Source organism: Nycticebus coucang, chromosome 14 (assembly GCF_027406575.1).
Source record: "Nycticebus coucang isolate mNycCou1 chromosome 14, mNycCou1.pri, whole genome shotgun sequence".
NCBI lineage: Eukaryota > Metazoa > Chordata > Mammalia > Primates > Lorisidae > Nycticebus > Nycticebus coucang.
In genome coordinates this window covers 64,058,912-64,076,984 of record NC_069793.1, presented here as the reverse complement: position 1 = coordinate 64,076,984, position 18,073 = coordinate 64,058,912, and the positions used below count along the sequence as shown (strand labels likewise).

Here is an 18,073-nt window from a genome sequence, read left to right as displayed (position 1 = left end):
AGCTAGTGAATAATGCCCCATGATCATATCAGTGTACACAGCTATGATTTAATAAAAAAAAAAACACAAAAAAGAACAAATGCAATCAGTGTAATCTGGCTTATTGTACTCTCAATGAATCCCCAACAATAAAAAAAAAAGAGAAACAACAGCAAAATCAATAGTTACAGGAATAAACAGAATAGTTAAAAAAGTAGAAAAAAAATGTGTGTCAGTGTATAAATCTTCATCATATTTATGTAAGTGAATATATGTGATTGTGACTCTAAAGATGAGTGTGTGTCAAAGTACATGGCTGAATGGAAGAGTGTATGTCTATGTAAGAGTGTATGTGTCTATGGAAGTGTGTACTTGTAGCTGGCAGAGCTGGACTCAACCCAGGTAGCTGTGACTCTAAAGCTCATACCCTTTTTCTTATATTAAACTATCCTATGTATTTTAGAAGTCATGACATAAATAGGAGAATTGAAAGGGAGTGGGGTGGAAGCCCAAGAAATGTAGTATAGTGTCAACATAACAAAATGGATATTTTTAAAACCAATAGAAGCTTTGGCCCACTATACTCCTGATTCAGATAGGCTAGCTACTAACAAGTTTTTTGTCTTTGGACAAATTCTGAGTGTTAGTTTTTTCATGCATAAACTAGTGATAATTTCATTTACATAGGTTTGGTGCAAGGATTAGAAATAATAGCTATGTAACCTCAGTAGGTATTTAATAGTTGCTACTATAAAACTAAGAATAATTAATAATGGAAATTGGAGATTATGAATAAGAAGGAAAAAGTGACATGAGATTTGGTAATTGTGACATGACAGATCATTTTTGAGAAGGAAGCTTTAGTGGCATTCTGGGGTTACAAGGAACTTGGCAGTAGGTGAAGAATAAGAAGGAGGTGAGAGAACAGATGAAGAGAGAGAATATCCCTTCTTTTATGAAACCCAGGTGAAGGAGAGATGAGACACGTGAACATATTTACACAGTAAGGAGAAGGAGCCAACAGAGAAGGAGAAGTTGACATTACTGGAGACTGATGGATTAATGGGGCGACGTAATTAAAGAGAAGAAGGGGAGGTCTGGTGTGCAGATAAAGGGCTTAGCCTTAAATAGAAGGAAGAGGGAAAAGATGACGTGAATATAAGTAAATTTGTAGGTGGCTGAGCAAGGATGGAGGAGTTTAAGGGCATTAACAATGGATGACTTTGTTTATGTCCTTGAATCAGCTGTCAGGAAATCAGAGAATAGAAATAGAGTGGAGCTGGGCAGACATGAAGTGACTGAAGCTACTGCAGGAAGCCAGAGTCCAGATCCACCATTTTGTTGGCCAGGTGACCAAGAGGGTGATACTTAAATTCTCTAAGCTTTACGTGCTCCCCTAAAATGGGTGAAATGACTACAGTTACCTCAGGCTGTGGTGACCCAGCACAGTAGCTTCCTAACTGACCTCTGCCTCATTCTGCAGCCTCCTCCCCTCACGTTCATCTTACACAATACTGCAAGTGAGGGGACTACCTACCTACAGTGCAAACTTCCCCAAACCATTCCCTCACTACAAACTCCTCCCACTTCAACATAATCTAAAGTCCTTAGAGGAATACTCAGATCCCTCAGTGATTTGTCCCCTGCCTCACCTGCGTTATTTTAGGCCATTTCCTCTTTCCTGTTGACGATGTATTATCATTCCAATGTCCTCTAAATGTCCTTTCAGATCACCATGATTTCATTCAAGTTCTTCCCTCATCACATTCCTTTACTTGGCAAGCTCTTCTGAGCTCCTAGACAGTTCTCCATGTCCCCCAGCTCCCTGCATTTGGATTTTTCTCAACAGTGTCTATATTAATATATAGAGATATTTTGCTTGGCTATTTATTTCCCCCATGTAGGCCATAGAGAATGATGTGTTAAAGTGGTAGACAACTCAGCATTTTTCTTTTGAGAAGCTCATCACATTTCTAGTGTTTAAAGTGGAAACTGAAGTGTTTGTTATTCATAGCTCTTAATTGCTTATAACAACCTGAGACTAAGATCTCATATTCTCTGGGACTCTAGATTGGAGGGCCTCTCTTACATTTGCTCACAATCTATCCTATCCCCAACTTTAGTTTTAAGCTGATAAAGCAGACTCAGAACAGGGAAGTCATTTTACTGAGATCACATAGCTAGTGAATACTGTAGAATAGCAAAGAATAGTAGCTCTATCTCCTGACTTCCCGACTGGAATCCTTTTCACTGCTTCAACCAATGGAAAATGATCTGTTGCCTCCAACCTTACTCCAACCCCATTCAGCTTTTGGGGAAGAGAGTAGAGGTGACTGCCACATCCTACACACCAATGCACAGGTGACCTGTCCTGGGCATGGTTAAGTCCCAACTTCACTGGTACCAGCCACTCACTCTTCATTCTGCTGGGCATCCCTGGCTTGGAAGACCAGCACACGTGGATCTCTCCCTGCTTTTTTGTTTCCTACCTGTTGCTGTCCTTGGGAATAGCCTCCTCATCTTCATCATCATCACTGAACGCAGCCTCCACGAACCCATGTACCTCTTCCTCTGCATGCTGGCTGTGACTGAGCACATCCTGTCCACTACCACTGTACCCAAGGCCCTAGCCATATTCTGGTCCCATGCTGGGGAAATCTCCCTTGATGGTTGTGTCACCCAAATATTTTTCATCCATGTGACCTTTATTGCTGAATCAGGAATTCTGTTGGTAATGGCATTTGACCATTATGTGGCCATCTGTGACCTGCTGCACTATACCACAGTGCTCAGTCATGCAGTAATCATAAGGGTTGGCTTGGCCATGGTCCTGAGAAGCTTCTGTGTGATACTCCCCAATGTGTTTCCAGTGAAGCAACTGCCTTTCTGCCATAGTAATCTGCTGACACACACCTACTGTGGCCAAGTTTGCTGTGCCGATATTCGTGTCTATGCTTGGTATGGCTTGTCTGCCCTTCTCTCTACTGAGGTGCTAGATGCCTTGTTCATCTTAGTTTCCTACAGCCTCATCCTCTATGCAGTCTTCCATGTCCCCTCCCGAGGAGCTTGGCTAAAGGCTCTGGCACATGTGGCTCCCAGTTTGGGATCATTTCCACTTTCTACTTTCCTGGCATCTTTACCACAGTCACCCAGAGCTTTGGGCACCATGTGCCTCTCCATACACACATTCTGCTGGTCAAGGTCTGCAAGTTGGCTCCGCCCATGCTGAACCCCATCATTTATGGGATCAAGACTGGGCAGATTCGAGAACGAGGGCTCAGTACTTTGTTTTCACAATGGAAATGATGCTGAGTTTGACTGATCAGGCGGTATGTTAACCAACACGGGGCTTCACAGTTTTTTGACCTATTTTGTAGAGACTGAACAAAGTGACTTGTTTATGACTTTGAAAGTAAGATTTCCATGTGGCCTTGAGCAGGTAGCATTTAGGAAAGAGCATGAGCTTTTGGATCAGACTTAGGTTTCAATCCCAGCTTCACTAATAATGTGTTTGACCTTGGGTAAGTTACTTATTCTCTTAGAGACTCTTCACATATGCTTAGGGTACCAGAAAAAGAGGAATATCAAAATCACAGTAACCAAATTAAACAATGAGAAAACTTTACCTACAAAGAACTTATCCAGGGCATTACAATGAAAACATGACACTTAATACATTTAATGTTACTTAAAACATATTTTATCTTGAATTAGATAGGAGACAATGCCATAAACTTCACGTTTTATGCCTTGATTGTACCTTTATAATAGGGATGTGATAAAAATGAAGTATGAACAGGACCTTGAATATTCATGATACAGAGTAAATGGTGGATACATTCTTTTCTTCCCTTTCCAACTTACCATCTTTAAAATTTTGGTATAATAATTTCTTCCTCTCCTAATTCAAAAGAAAGCTGTAGAATCAAAAAAGATAAAAAATTCAACAGGCTTTGAACTTTACAGGATAATATTAAATATTGAACAGAATTATAATCAGTGCTGGTAGAGTCTTCCTTTATTTCTGAAGAGAATTTTTATGTAACAAGCAAGAGGGTACCTGGTTCACTTGTTAGAGACTATTGGTGCAGGTAAAAATTAAGATGCTGTGAAATTTGTACTACTTCATTTCCTTTAGTGAAGACCAAGGATAGTGCATCATCTGTGTAGTAGACTTCTGCATATATCAAGGTATCTTGATATGCCAAGGTGTTTGGACTTTGAGAAATAAGGTTATTTAAGTTTACATCTTATGAGAGTCTCCTCCAGCCAGTATATCAACTGGAGGGAGTAAACCACATTTACATGGCTAACTCCAAAGCAGAAACACAAGCTGATATTATAATCTACCTCTTTTTTTCATATTTCTCTAAAAGTCTGACATACAGAAGCCAAACATTCCTCCAATACATCCCTATTTGCATACTCATGAATTCTTCTCCATATTACTTCTCTAGTTTGTCAACCATTGCACTGGGTGACTTTGCCAATTTATCTTTATTTAGCTCTGTAATGCTGTCATCTTGCCTGAGGATTTATGAGCTGAGTCTCTTCTGTTCTTTTTTTTTTTCCATAGGACTTCCCTTCTGCAGTATCGAGGCATACTAGTACTGATCTTTAGAAACTCATTGATCAATAAACTCTTTTTAATAGCACTGATATCTTTGTATGGTATCTAAATATTTTCATGAAATGTTTAGCAGCTGAGTTGAGGGTGGTCCTAGTTTCTATTTTGGATAGGGAATCAGGGTTCCTGGAAAGCTAGGAGTCTCTCATGGTCTGTTGTGATTCAGGTGTGAGTTTCACTGTTCCAACCTTAAAAACTTAAAGAAAGTTATGTTGTCACCAGTTCATGTCGTTACCTCAGTCCTGGCCTTCATGTCAATCAGGGTTCAACTGGAGAAGCAGAAACAGTAGTAGATATATATTAAGAGATTTTTTTTTGCATGAAATTACCTTAAGAAAGTGTGGGGACCTGCAAGGCCAGTCCAATATCCATAAGGCAGGCTGTGAAGATAGGCAGGCTAGAGCTCTCAGGCTTGAGCTAAAGTTACTATTCAGAGGTATAATATCATATTCTACAGCAGTGGTTCTCAGTCTAATGCCTCCTAATGCTGCGACCCTTTAATACAGTTCCTCATGTGGTGGTGACCCCCAACCATAAAATTATTTTCGTTGATATTTCATAACTGTAATTTTGCTACTGTTATGAATCATAATGTATCTGATATGCAGGATGTATTTTCATTATTACAAAGGGGTCATGACCCACAGGTTGAGAACTGCTGTTCTACAGGGAAGCTTTAGTTCTGCTCTTAAAGTCTTTTACCCGACTGAGTTAGGCCCAGCAAGATTATCTAGGATAATTTACTTTGCTTAAAGTCAAATGATTAATGTTTTACTCATATCTATAAAATACTTTCATAGCAAAATCTACATTAGTTAGATCAAATAACTGAAAGCCTCTAGCCTAGCCAAGCCAACACATTGAAAGGCCATCACATTTTCTATGTAGATTGATATTTCCAATATTAGTGGTATAATTTGACTAGAAGACTTAAATACTCATTTCCTCTTTTAAAAAGTCACAAAAGTTATGAATATGAAAAATTTAAAACATGGAATTTTGAAATTATTTGTTTTCAGATCTAGAAAATCAGTGGTCCTTTTCTAAATTCATGTAATTAATACCTTTTGAATAATCATATTGTAAAATTTAATTTTATGTAAATTAAAATATTGGGTGTAATAAGCCAGAGATATTTTAATAAACATTAATTTAAGTGTGTGATTTTTATGTTTTGTGTTTTAAAATTTCAGATTAATATGAGGGTATAAATGATTAGGTTATGTTGTTCACACATGTTAGGTAAAGTCCAAGTTGTAGTTGAGCCCTTCACCCAGGAGGTGTGCTATATACCCCTAGCATCATGCCCATTAGGTGCAATACCTCTCTCTCTTTTCCCATTTGAATTTAATTTTTTCTCTCATGTTGGTGTGTAGTTGTTCATCTACTGGTTTCATATTAGTACTGAGTGCATTGGTTATGTTTCTTTCTTTTTTTGAAATACTTTACTAAGAAGAATGTTATCCAACTCCATCCAGGTTAATACAAAAGTTGTAAAGTCTCTATCTTTTTTATGGCTGCATAGTATTCCATAGTATACATATATTTCAGTTTATTAATCCATTCATAGGTCTATGAGCACTTGGGTTGATTCCACATCTTGGTGATTGTGAATTTAGGTGTGATAAACATTCTAGTGCAAATATCCTTATGATAAAATGATATTTTTCTTTTGGGTAGATGCCTACTAATGGGATTGTAGGACTTTTAGCTGTTTCAGGATTCTCCATACTTTGCTCTAAAGAGGCTGTATTAGTTTGTAGTCCCACCAACAGTGTAAAAGCGTTCTCTTCTCTTCACAACCATGCTGGCATGATTTGGGACTTTGTGATGCAGGCTATTCTCACTGGGGTTAAGTGATATCTCAGGGTGGTTTTGATTTGCATTTTTCTGGTGATTAGGGACAATGAGCATCTTTCATGTGTTTTGTGAATGCCTTTTAATTTTATTGTTGCAAGGATTAAATACATACCAAGTGCTTCTTGTTTGATGCAATAAGGGCACATTAGTCCAGAAAACCAGCGTGGGACTGCTGGGACTCCCTCTCAGAGCTCCTACTTCCTCTGAATTTCCAAAAAAACTTGAGGGCTTTTGAAAGTCCAAAAGTGGGGAAGGAGGGAGGACCAACATATTTCACAAATGGTGAGAAATACCTTTTTGACCAGCCTATTAGTCACTTGTCCTGGAAGTGTAAATATTTAGTCTTATACAATCCAAGGTAAGGTACTCTCTCATCTTCACTCCAAATGTAGTTTTCAGCTGGATTCCCAAATGCCTTGCAGCAACTACTCTTCCTGAGAACCTGCTCTGTCGCTGGCACTGTGTTGGAACAGGAGATGCCATGGTCAAGCTCCAGCATCCACACACTTTTCCGACATTACCATAGGACTTAGGGTCCCTTCTCTCCCTCTCTCTCCAAGAGCACATAGCTGCTGCTCTTTGTCTTTGGGCTGTTCCAGCACACAGAGTGTCCTGGAAAAGGCTGTAGGCTCATCATTTCTCTTTGTTGAAACAGTTCTTAGGCAGAATCAGGAGGCTAAGGTAGGTTACGGCCAGATAAAGATCTTCTGGGCAAGTGTGCTTCACACTAAGACAGACCTGTGGTATCTGAAATACTCTTTAATCAACTCCATTATAATCAGGATGTGGTTGGGGAGAGCCTCAGCCTCAACCCCTGGGTTTTAGGAACTACAGTAGAGAGGGAATTTCATCAACAAAGAAGCACTCAGAGCCTCATGCGGCAGTGACTCACACTCCCCCGGGAAGACACTCCCTCCAGCCCATTCCACACCTTAACCCTTCCTACCTGTAATCCCTCACTAGGCTTGGGAAATTCCTGCAGGAGATCCAGGGAGACCAGCCCCACAGGCTTCCAGAATCTAGCATTTATTCCACAGCAGCCATTAGAGGCCCAGGTCACAGGTGGTGTCAAGAACCAGGTGGGGTGAAGGAGCAGGATGTGTGTATGTGTGTGTTTGTAGGCCCTCAAAGGATGCATTGCTGGATATCAGTGCAGAGGAAGAGAGGCTGGGTGTGGGTGGAATGAGGCAGAAGCATGTAGGGCCACAGGGTCTGTATTTGGAAGGAAAGGGAAGGGGTAAGAGAATGCTTTCTTCCATCATAGAGAACTGAGGAGGTGGAAATGGTGAGGGGTACTCAGGGTTTGAAAGGAGAAAAGAAGAGAAGGAAGTTGCTACAACCCACTCATGGGGACACTCCAGAGGGAGTCCTTGTCTCACCCTTTACTGCTGACCTCAGAGATGGCTCCGCCCTTCTGGGTCTCTGTGTGCAGAAGCTGTCGGATGCGTGTCCCTCTTCTGTCTTCCATCCTGAGGCCCTTGGCCTTGAGACACAGGCTGAGCTGCAGATGTGTGAAGGCTCAGCCCAGAGACTTAGATGGTTCCTTTGTTTGGGTTTCTTTTTCATACCCACTTACAACTTTTCTTTCCACCATCAGCCATTCAAGCAGGATCCATGGGGCTGGGGGCAGATGTTTGAGAGGAGGTAGCCTGGTCATCCAGAGAGGAAGGAGATGAAACCACCTTCACTATCTTTCTTTCACTCATGTTCTCCCCTCACCTTGGATGACAGGATACTTTGTCTTCTGAAAGCTTCTGGAAGACAAACTGGGCTCTTTCTTTGTAGTACTGATGGCTTTACCTGGTGCCTTGGAACACATGTTGATAGATACAATTTGCCAGGCCCCAAATCCCTTCATTAAAAGGGGAAATGACATAGCCCTGCACGCATACCCTTCTCTGGGATCCCTTAGTGGATATAACATTTATTATTCTGGAATAGTCAGAAAAATTTGCCCAAGAAAGGACATTTCATAGGGGAATGATATTACAATGGGATGTTTTAAGGGGCATAGGAGTTTGCCAGTTGTCAAGGAGACACAAAGCAAGGGGCACCCCAGCCTTGACCCTCCTGGGACAGATAGCACCAGGAACTTGGATTGTGTTGGTCATCTGGTCACCTATAAGGACATGGACAGGTGTCTCACATCTGTGAGGGTCAGAGAGGCAGAGGTCCAGAGAGCTATATCAGCCCCAGAAGAACTTTGTCTTTCAAAGCCAGTAGTTCCCTTACAGTGAGGGGGCAGAACCCACTCAGGCAGTGATCAGAGCTCACATGGCTTGTGTCACAGTGGCTGCTGTGGGGAGTTACACAACAGACTCTCGACCAGGGTCTTCTGTCCTAGCCCAAACTTCCAAACATGGGGGCTGGGGTGGGGGGAGGCAGTCCAGGAAGAAAAAACATGAACAATGTTATAGATACATCATTATTAATTACATTCAGAGCTGTCAACTCTTTCAAGATTAAGGAAGACAGACTGAATGGGATAGATTAAAGTACCATTTTTTCAGTAAGCCCTTTTGCAAACGATGCAAGATATAACAGAGATCGGAAGGCAACAACCTAGAGATACAGAGGAGTAAACAGAACTGAAGTCACATCAAGAAGGAAGAATCACATTTTTGGTTGATCCAGATGAATTTGGGCCAAATATGAGGAGTGTGCTTCCCTGGAGGGAATCAGAAAGCAATCTGAGGCAGAAATATCAGTATTGAAGAGACTGTGCCACTAAAGCCTGCTGGCTGGGATTCTGATGCCTCTGTAGAGACAAATGTGGTTCACAGCTCATGGGAAAAAGGCAGTGTCTGAGGATCAGAAAGGGTTCCAATGGGGAGGGTGGCAGTGCCCAGAGAGCTCCATTAAGAGTCAGTGGGTCCCTATTATTCAATCTTCAGTGGACAGAGGGTCAGAGGGGCTGCATTTCCTCCATTGTCATTAAAACCAGTACTGAAGAAGGCCCGTAGAGGTCCAGTGAAGGCACATCCAGAGAAGATGAAGATGAGGGAGCCATGGTCAGTGATGTTGTAGAAGAAGACAGTGCCGGCCTCATAGTCTAGGAAAATCCCAACTCGGCACGGAGGCACCTGAAGGTGGAGGGGCGTCAAGGGGCACGTGCTAGCCTTGTATTTGTGTTTGCTCCACAACCCAATTGTCCAGAAGCCACTGTCAGAGCTGAGTAGAAAAAGCCCCTTCCTCTGTGCCAAATCGCTACAAACTCCCAGGTCCCAGGCCTCCTTTCCAGTCACATCTACCTCCCAGTAACGTTTTCCAGAGTGGAAAGATTCGGCACTCAGGACCATGGGATAATTATCAAATCTCTCTTCATTCTTAGACACCTTCTGCTGAGTGTTTCCCAGTCTCACTTGTTTCCGGTTCTCAGAAAGGATGAGCCACGGGTTGGCTGTGTTTGGATCCAGAGTGATGTGCACTGTAGAGAGGGGACCACGGTCAGGTCTCATGTGGGGGAAATCAGTCACCCCATGCCCATGGTGGGGGATTTGTGCAAATTCCAGGGAGAGGGTGAGGGGTGACCCTGAACCTCACCATGTGAGAAAGCAACCCTCAACCAGTTCAGCCTTTGCCTGGACCTCTGCGGGAACCATCTTCCCTACCTCTGGCTCTGCCCCACTTACTCCAGCCTGCCACTTCTCCTCTGAGCTGCCGTTCGTTCTCATTCTCCCGAACCCTGGGACCACTCTGCACCCTCAGTATCCCCTGCATCCCCAGCCACACAGCTCCAAGAGCTGGCCTCACCTCCATATGTCCTCAGCATCTTCTTCAGCCCTGGCACACGGCACATACTCCTCAGGTTTGGGGAAACAATATCCAGGTCCTTCAGGTTCCAGGACTCACTCCTGAGGGAGAGAGAGTTTGAGGCCCCTTTCTTCTACTCCCGCCTCCTACCTCAAATGCTAACACCAGAATCTCTGACAATTTAATTCAACTCAACTGCACAAGTACCTCTTGTGTTCAGGTCTCTGGGGATCAGGGTGAGAGGCAAAGAATGTAGGATTTAGTTGCTAGCCAGGAGCTCTTGGTTACAAGAGGCTCTGCAGCATGAGGATTCTTGTGTGTCTTCTGTAATCCCGAGGTCACTGTGCAAGTACATTCTGTTTTGTTTTATAGGCAAGGCATCTGACATAGGTGAATTACTTCTGCGAGGCAACTCAAGGAGTCTTGCCCACGCTGTGAGTCTTACCGTGGCTCTTTCTGAGAGGTTTGTAACTGGTTATGTTCCAGCTAAAGAAGAAATCCCAGCAATCTGTAGACCTAGAACTTCCCAGAGTTTCCTGTGTGTCAGGGCTTTACTGTGTAAGATGTTAAGGACCAATGACGTCAGGAAGTTTCATCAACTGAGATGTCCATGTAGTGGCCTTCAGAGACCAGAAACTATTTTACACTGTGTAGAGCCATGATTTTCAACTGCTGTGCTGTGAGAGGAGCTTAGGTGTGCTAAGAAAAAAAATTTTTTTGTCAACATAATTTAAATGTGCCAGGGAAGTTTAACTATACGTTCAAGTGTGTTGTGAAATAAAAACGATTGAAAAAGACTGACAAAGAGGGTCAGATGTCTGAGAAAAGGGAGGGGGAGGGAGAAAACTTGAGGGCATGTATTTATAACTCAGTAACATTTTTTATAGTCATCTGCTTCTTGCCGGCCCCTCTTCTAACAAAAAAATTTTTTTCCCCTTACCTTTCCAGGACAATTTTCACCTCCTGAGGAGAAAAGAGACAGAGAATAAGTTCTACAGTTTGTGGTTCACCACTGGGACTTCCACCCTGTGGGTAATGTGACACTTCCCATGGTCCCTGGAACACTACCCTTCCCTTACCTCTGGGTCAGGGCCCAAAGATGATTTTGACCAGTTTGGAGCAGAAAGGATGTGAGGATATTTAGGGAATCACCAGAGACCCAGTGTGGGTGTGATCTATAGCTAGGGTAAGATTATCAGTTTTTTAGACTCTTACCCAGAAGGACCAGATTCTTGGGGGTAGGGGAAAGTGAGGATGAGGGTGCAAGACACAAAGAACCCAGCCTGGTTGAAGTCCAAAGATGGTCACAGGGAGAGAACGGGCAAGTAGGATGACAAGAAGAACCTGCTCTATACCTCACTTGAAGGCTTGAGTTGTTTGGGGAACAATGGTTGGTTAGAGCGCTGCTCTGTGCTATAGTTAATGTCGTCTTTCCTGTATAGGAAATCAAATCACTGAGAATATTCTGTTGCAGGGTTTGGGGGCTCTTACATGGGAGCTGGCAGGCTCCAAGGCTCAGTTGGAAGTGATTTAGAAAGCTGGGTTCAATGTTGATCAGTAGAAAGCCCAATACAATCAGCTTTTTTTGCACAAAGCAGAAAGAAAGGCTTCATGACTGCATGTGGCAGAGACAGTGAAAAGGTATGGCAAGAAGAACTGTAGGATGTTACAGGAGGGACTTCTGAGACCCTTTGGTCCCTAGATTCCCAAAGTGTGGGAAATTTGTCACTGGTAGATGTGAGGTGACTTGAAGTACAACAATATTGATGATTTTTTATGTATTTATTTTAATCTTAAGTCTACATCTTATTGTTTAAGTGAACTTGCCCAAGTTATTTAGTTTTAGTCTCTAAGTTTCAGTATCTCTGCCTCTTAGTCTTCTCAGCTATGAAACACAGAGATGATAGTAGTACTCACCTGAATACCTGGCAGGTAATATGGGCTATTTCCAAATCTATAGTTAACATGAACATTCTTGTTATGAAATAAATTAGAAAAATATCAGTAACACATAAACTAAACACATGATTTCTTAGGTCCTACTGCTTTAGAAATATTTCCTTTTAAACTAAATTTATTCAGGGAGAAGAGTGAGACAGTTTAAAGAAAAAGAACGTTAAAATTGTATTGTTCACAGAAGTAGCAGAAAGCATACAGATACTTTTTTGACTAAAGTTTGGGCAACCCTTGTCATTCTGTCCATTCCATCTCTCTTGTTTCACTAGCGGAGACATTAGGTCCAGGAAAGGAAAATGACTTAACCTAGAATTATGGAGAGAATTGGTGGCAGAGCCTGTGCTTGGCTACTGTTGCTTACTTTTCAGTTCAGTGTTTTTAGATATATTATAAAATATAAAATATTATATTTATTTAAAAATCTTTTCATGTCCAGACACTCACCTAAGAGCCTTAGTGAATTTTGTCACTTAATCTTCATGAAAATCCTTTGAAATATCAATTTAACAGATTAGAAAGTGGGCGAACAGAAAGATTGTAAAATGTTCTTGAGGTCTCACACCTGGTATGCATTCGAGCAAGTACTTCGCAGGGCTGGCCATTTCTTTCAATTGCTGCATGGATCATTCCCTCCTAAATTTGTACCCTTCTATGCCTTGAATGCAAACCATTCATAAACTGAATTCCAGTTTATGTAAGACTGTTTATTCCCGGAACCAGGTTCTAAGAGTAGTTCCAGATAGCTCTGGCTTTTTTTCAGTTACTCCTTCCATCTCAGAGGGGACCTCCATCCTCCTCTCACCTGCAGCAGCTCCAGTGCTGAGCTGCGGCTCCTGTGCTCCACCTCTGAGATCAGCTTCTGCAGGGCCTGACTCTGCTGGGTCAGCTTAGCCTGTTTGTTCCCCAGGAGTCTCAGCTGTTCCCTCTCATCCTCCTCCAGCTCCTGCAGCTGTCTCTGTTCCTCTTCAACCAGGAAGTTTTTCTGCTTCACAAACTCGTCATGAATTGTGGATTTCTGTATCTGAACCTTCCTCTTTGGTGTCAAGGGAAAGAGAGAGGTAGTTTTTATTAAAATCTCCCAGGCTCTGATACATGCCCACATAAGAGAAAAACTCACATCAATTTAAAGTGGGGGGTGGAGGAATGAAGAGGCATGCAGAGAAGGGGGGATGGGTATGGGTGTGCTCCCACTTAATGGACACCTAGGGTGTATGGCACACGTTTTGGAGGTGGGTCACAATTATAAGAGGGACTTTACCTAACAAATGCAAACACTGTAACTTAATTCTTTCTACCCACCATTACCCTGAAAGAATAAAAAACAAACAAACACACAAACAAAAAACCCTCCCAGGCTTTGGGGATAGAGGAATCAGTGTATCTATTTACAGCCCATGGAGATGCACCATTTTGCCCACCTATCTGGGAATAAACATACACACACATGTGTACATGGGTGTGCACAATTTTGCTGAGGAGGTAGATGGGTGAGGCTTCTGGGGCTGAGAGGGAAATGGGATAGGTAGGGAGTATTTTGTGGCTGGCTTACAACCAGAGCTGTATGAACCTATGGCATCAGAGACTTTTTTCAACCTGTCTTCTAAAACCCAGTCACCACTTATATGTGTCCCACTGTCTTTATGTCTCAGTGAGTTACCAAGAGAATAACATCTGTTCCTATTCTCAGCAACCTCACAAACACAGGGATGATGATGGTATTGTGAACCTAAGTCCTGGGAGAGGGTGGCTTTGAGACCTTCTTTGCTCACCCTTTCCTGCTAGGAAACTGGAAGGTCACGCAATGACACTGGATGCCACCATAGCCTGACTTACCTTTCCTCAATCAAACATCTTCCTGTTCTGGGATCCATGCCCATGAGCTCCTTTCACTCCTCTCTAATGCCTGCCCCATCTCTACTAATGCAGGATGAACTTTGGATCTCCATTGTATTTTGAACCAGCAATCTGGATGTGGTCAAGCAACCAACTAGTCAGATGAGGTTTTCTATACCTCAGGCCTTGATGGTTCCCTGAAGCCTATTCCTCACAGCCACTGTTATTTCCTGAAAGACCTAGCAGTTAGGCTTCTCTCCTGGGGTACTTCCATCCCAGACAATGAGATACTGCTGCTATCACCCTCCAAGACTGGGCTCAGAGGAACGGGGAGCTTTGGGGTATAGCTCAACCCTCTCAGAAGTTTCTTCCATGATTTTTGATCTTTGTGCCTTTATGCAGAGCTCTCCATTGAGCCTCCATTCTTTTTATTCTCCCTATCTGGAGACTTAGGGGGCAGATGGTCCTTGGAAAGTGAGATATACCACTCTATCACTCCTCAGACAGAGACAGGTATGGTTAAAGGTATGAGTCCAGGGCCTTGGACCCTGCCCAGCCTTCAGGGACTCTTGCCTTCCAGTCATCTCTCTTCATCGCAACCTCCATTTCCAACTTCTCAGCTATCTCTTGTTTTTTTCTCAGTTTTTCCAATGCCATCTGGAGCTTCTCCTGCAGAAAAAGACAACAGATCATCTCCAATCAGACCAAGTAGTAGGGTAGGGTGATCCTTGCAGCATTTTCCCATAGCACATCTCCTGCTTTTAGAGAATGGGAAAGTTGTCTTTAGCCTGCAATTTTCCCCTTATATTAGACACGGAAGGAGGGATGCTCCCCCTTTCCCTAACCCAGAGGTCAACTCCAGAGGTCACTCTTTCCCGTCCCCCCCTCTGGGAAACAAAACACTCACCAGGGTCCACCTTCCTTCTTCCTGTCAGTGTCTCTGTGCTAAGGCCTCACCTGGTATTCCTGAGCAGCCTCATCAATAGGAACCATGGCGTGGTCACGGTGTTTACCAGACTGGGCACACACACAGCAAAGCAACTTCCCATCTTCCTCACAGAACAGGTGAAGCTTTTCTCTATGCACTGCACACCGTGCCCCTGGGGTGTCCTCCTTGGTGTCCAGGCTCATTTTTCTAAGGTTTTCCAGCATGTTGGCTACCTGATGATTGGGCTGGAGGTTCCTGAGCAGAAAGTGGCACTGGCACACAGGACAGACACTGCCCTCATCTTTTTCAAATTGAGAGATGCATTCCCGGCAGAAGCTGTGGCTGCATTCGATGCTCACTGGATCCACAAAGGGATCTTGGCAGATAGGGCATGTGACCTCCTCCCACATCATTTCTAGGGGCATTGCCGTGGCCATAAGGGTGACGTTCTGTTTAAGCAATGCTGTGGAGACCTTAAAGGGACCTGGTGGGAAGAGAAGAAAGAGAAAAGAGAAGAGAAGAGTAAGTCTGCATGAGAAAAACAATACAAAGAAAGACAAAGGGAGAGTGTACTGAAGGATGAAAACAAGAAACCTTAAGAACATCAACCTGAATAGTTTGATGCTCTTCTCCTTATAGTCTGGTCAGAAGGAAAAACTGAGTGCCCCAAAGAGGGAGGGAGAATTGGTAGGAACCTCAGAGATTAAGCTGTTGACAATTCTACTTTCATCATGTCCTCCCTTTTCAAATCCTCAGTGTCCAGGCCTTTTCTATCCATCTTCTCCCATCTATGCCAATAGGCCTCCATATTGCTGACATAATGGAGGTTATAATGGAGCATTATAATCACGATTCCAGTGGCCTTTGACCATGCGCCTTCCATGTGCCAAAGAGATGCTACATGCTTCGCCTACATCTTCACCTATCTTTACCATAATGTACACAAGTGTGGAGAGCACTCCCTGGGCTCTGAGCTGCTCCAAACCTACTTCCTGTTTTCATTTCCTTTAGGGCACAGAGCAATCTTGAAGGAGCATAAATTTCTAGTTGAACATTCACATCCGAAACGGCCTGCCCCTCTCACTCTTGGAATAGGGGAAACTTTTGGGGATGGGAGTCTCAATCAACCATGGGAGACCTCCCCCATACTGGGCTAGGTTACAGTCCTGGTTCTCACAGAGTCACCTGCCCCCGCCTCCCAGCTCAGGTGCCAGCCTCAGGGCAGTTCGAGCTGCTGCTGAGTCACTCAGAAGTCACTTTCACACCCAAGCCCCCTTCTGGGTAGATGGGTCATCTAGGAACAACTGCAGGGCTTGGGCTGAGCTACCTGTGTAGCGGAGAAGGGGGAAATGGGGCGAACCTGTTGGAAGGGGCTCTTCACATCTGGAGTGGCGGGGGAGAGGGGTCCTAAGAAAGGCACGGGTTCACTCACCTTCTCAGCGGACTCAGCACCGCCTCCTTATTTCACTTTCATTTTCCCTTCACTGGCAAGTCTGAAAGGGAAGGGGAGGAGCGGGGGCGGGGATTGGGAGGAGCCACGGGGGAAGGGAGACTTGAAGCGGACGCAGGGTGAAAAAAGGGGAGGGGCGGAGAAGTGGGAGGGCAGGGGGCGGAGTTGCGCCGGGGGCGCTATCAGCAGCTTTGGTAGACTGGGACAGCAGGAGAGCAGGTGTGTGTGATGTCCTAGGCTCAAGCACCATCCTCTTCACGATTTCAGCATGTAGACTGTCGTATCTGCAGGTCAGAAGAGTCTGTTTTTTTTCTCATGCTGTTTTTTTTTTTTTTTTTTTGCCACTGGTCATCGCCCCACACTTACGTGCTATGTCCATGTGTGGAGGCTGCTTTTAAGAAGATCTGGATGCAGAGAAGAGTGCCAGCTTTCCAAGTGCCACCATCTGCTTCCTGTTTCCAGAAAGGAATTCTCTTTCTTGTGACTGATACTCTTGTAACATCTGGGTGTGAGAGATTTATTGCGCATGACCCCCAATGCGCAAATCACACCAGTGAATGGTAAGAAGGGAATTGACATTTACAGAGAATCATTTTTTTTTTGTCACTGAGCTAGGAATGTTCTCAGGTTATATATTATTTTTAAACCGTGGTAAAATACATATATAAAATTTACCACATCAACCATTTTTTTTTTTTTTTTTTGAGACAGAGTCTCACTTTGTTGCCCTTGTCAGAGTGTTGTGGCATCACAGCTCATAGAACCTCCAGCTCTTGGGCTTAGGCGATTCTCTTGCCTCAGCCTCCCAAGTAGCTGGGATTACAGGTGCCCGCCACAACACCTGGCTATTTTTTTATTTTTGTTGTTGTTGCAGTTTGGCCAGGGCCCGGTTTGAACCTACCACCCTTGGTATAAGGGGCCCGTGCCCTACTCACTGAGCCACAGGCACTACCCCACACCAACCATTTGTAAGTGTACAGTTCAGTGGCAAAAATTACACTCATATAGTTGTATGCCCATTGCCATTCATCTCCAGAACATCATCATCCCAGACTGAAACTCCGTACTCATTAAACAATAATTCTCCACTCTCCTCTGCCCTCCAGTCCCCAGAAACTACCATTTTATTTTCTTTCTCTGTGAATTTGACTATTTCAGGTGCCTGATATAAGTGGAATCATAAAATATTTGTCATTTTATGACTGGCTTATTTCACTTAGCACAAAGTCCTTAAGGTCCATCCATGTGTCAGAATTTTCTTCCTTTTCAAGATTAAATAATATTCCATTGTATTTATACTACATTTTGTTTATACATTCATCTGTCAGTGGACACTTGGATTGCTTCCACTTTTTGGCTATTGTGACTAATTGTGCTACATCAGGTTACATTTTCTTTGAGCCACACAACTGTTTGGTGACTTAGAGGTTATTATTCTCATATCACAGGTGGGGACACAGGGTGAAAGGAGTGAAGTAACTGGCTTGAAACAACATAGTAAGCACAGGTGCTGAAACAGTGGTTCTCAACCTTCCTAATGCCACGACCCTTTAATACAGCTCCTCATGCTGTGGTGACCCCCAACCATAAAATTATTTTTGTTGCTACTTCATAACAGTAATTTTGCTTCTGTTATGAATAGTAATGTAAATATCTGATATGCAGGATGTATTTTCATTGTTACAAA

General features: G+C 43.4%; 1 protein-coding gene and 1 pseudogene across 3 annotated transcripts; one reads left to right on the top strand and one right to left on the bottom strand.

The window, feature by feature from the left end:
- The first annotated feature begins 1,192 nt into the window (after positions 1 to 1,192).
- On the top strand, positions 1,193 to 3,285 carry LOC128564517 (olfactory receptor 52B4-like; annotated as a pseudogene).
- Positions 3,286 to 8,873: 5,588 nt separating this feature from the next.
- Positions 8,874 to 16,779, bottom strand: LOC128565568 (E3 ubiquitin-protein ligase TRIM21-like). Of its 3 annotated transcripts, XM_053562108.1 has the most exons (8): positions 16,753 to 16,779; positions 16,369 to 16,670; positions 14,966 to 15,420; positions 14,582 to 14,677; positions 12,978 to 13,208; positions 11,160 to 11,182; positions 10,220 to 10,320; positions 8,874 to 9,893 (listed from the first exon to the last, which is right to left on the bottom strand). In XM_053562108.1, the coding sequence occupies exons 3-8, from the start codon at positions 15,371 to 15,373 to the stop codon at positions 9,346 to 9,348; spliced, it is 1,407 nt and encodes a 468-aa protein (XP_053418083.1). In that variant the 5' UTR covers positions 15,374 to 15,420; positions 16,369 to 16,670; positions 16,753 to 16,779; the 3' UTR covers positions 8,874 to 9,345. The 3 variants fall into 3 exon arrangements, with proteins under 3 accessions (XP_053418083.1, XP_053418082.1, XP_053418084.1); XM_053562107.1 differs by lacking the exon at positions 16,753 to 16,779 and having other exon boundaries at positions 16,369 to 16,715; XM_053562109.1 differs by lacking the exons at positions 16,369 to 16,670; positions 16,753 to 16,779 and adding an exon at positions 16,297 to 16,320.
- Between the last annotated feature and the right edge of the window lie 1,294 nt (positions 16,780 to 18,073).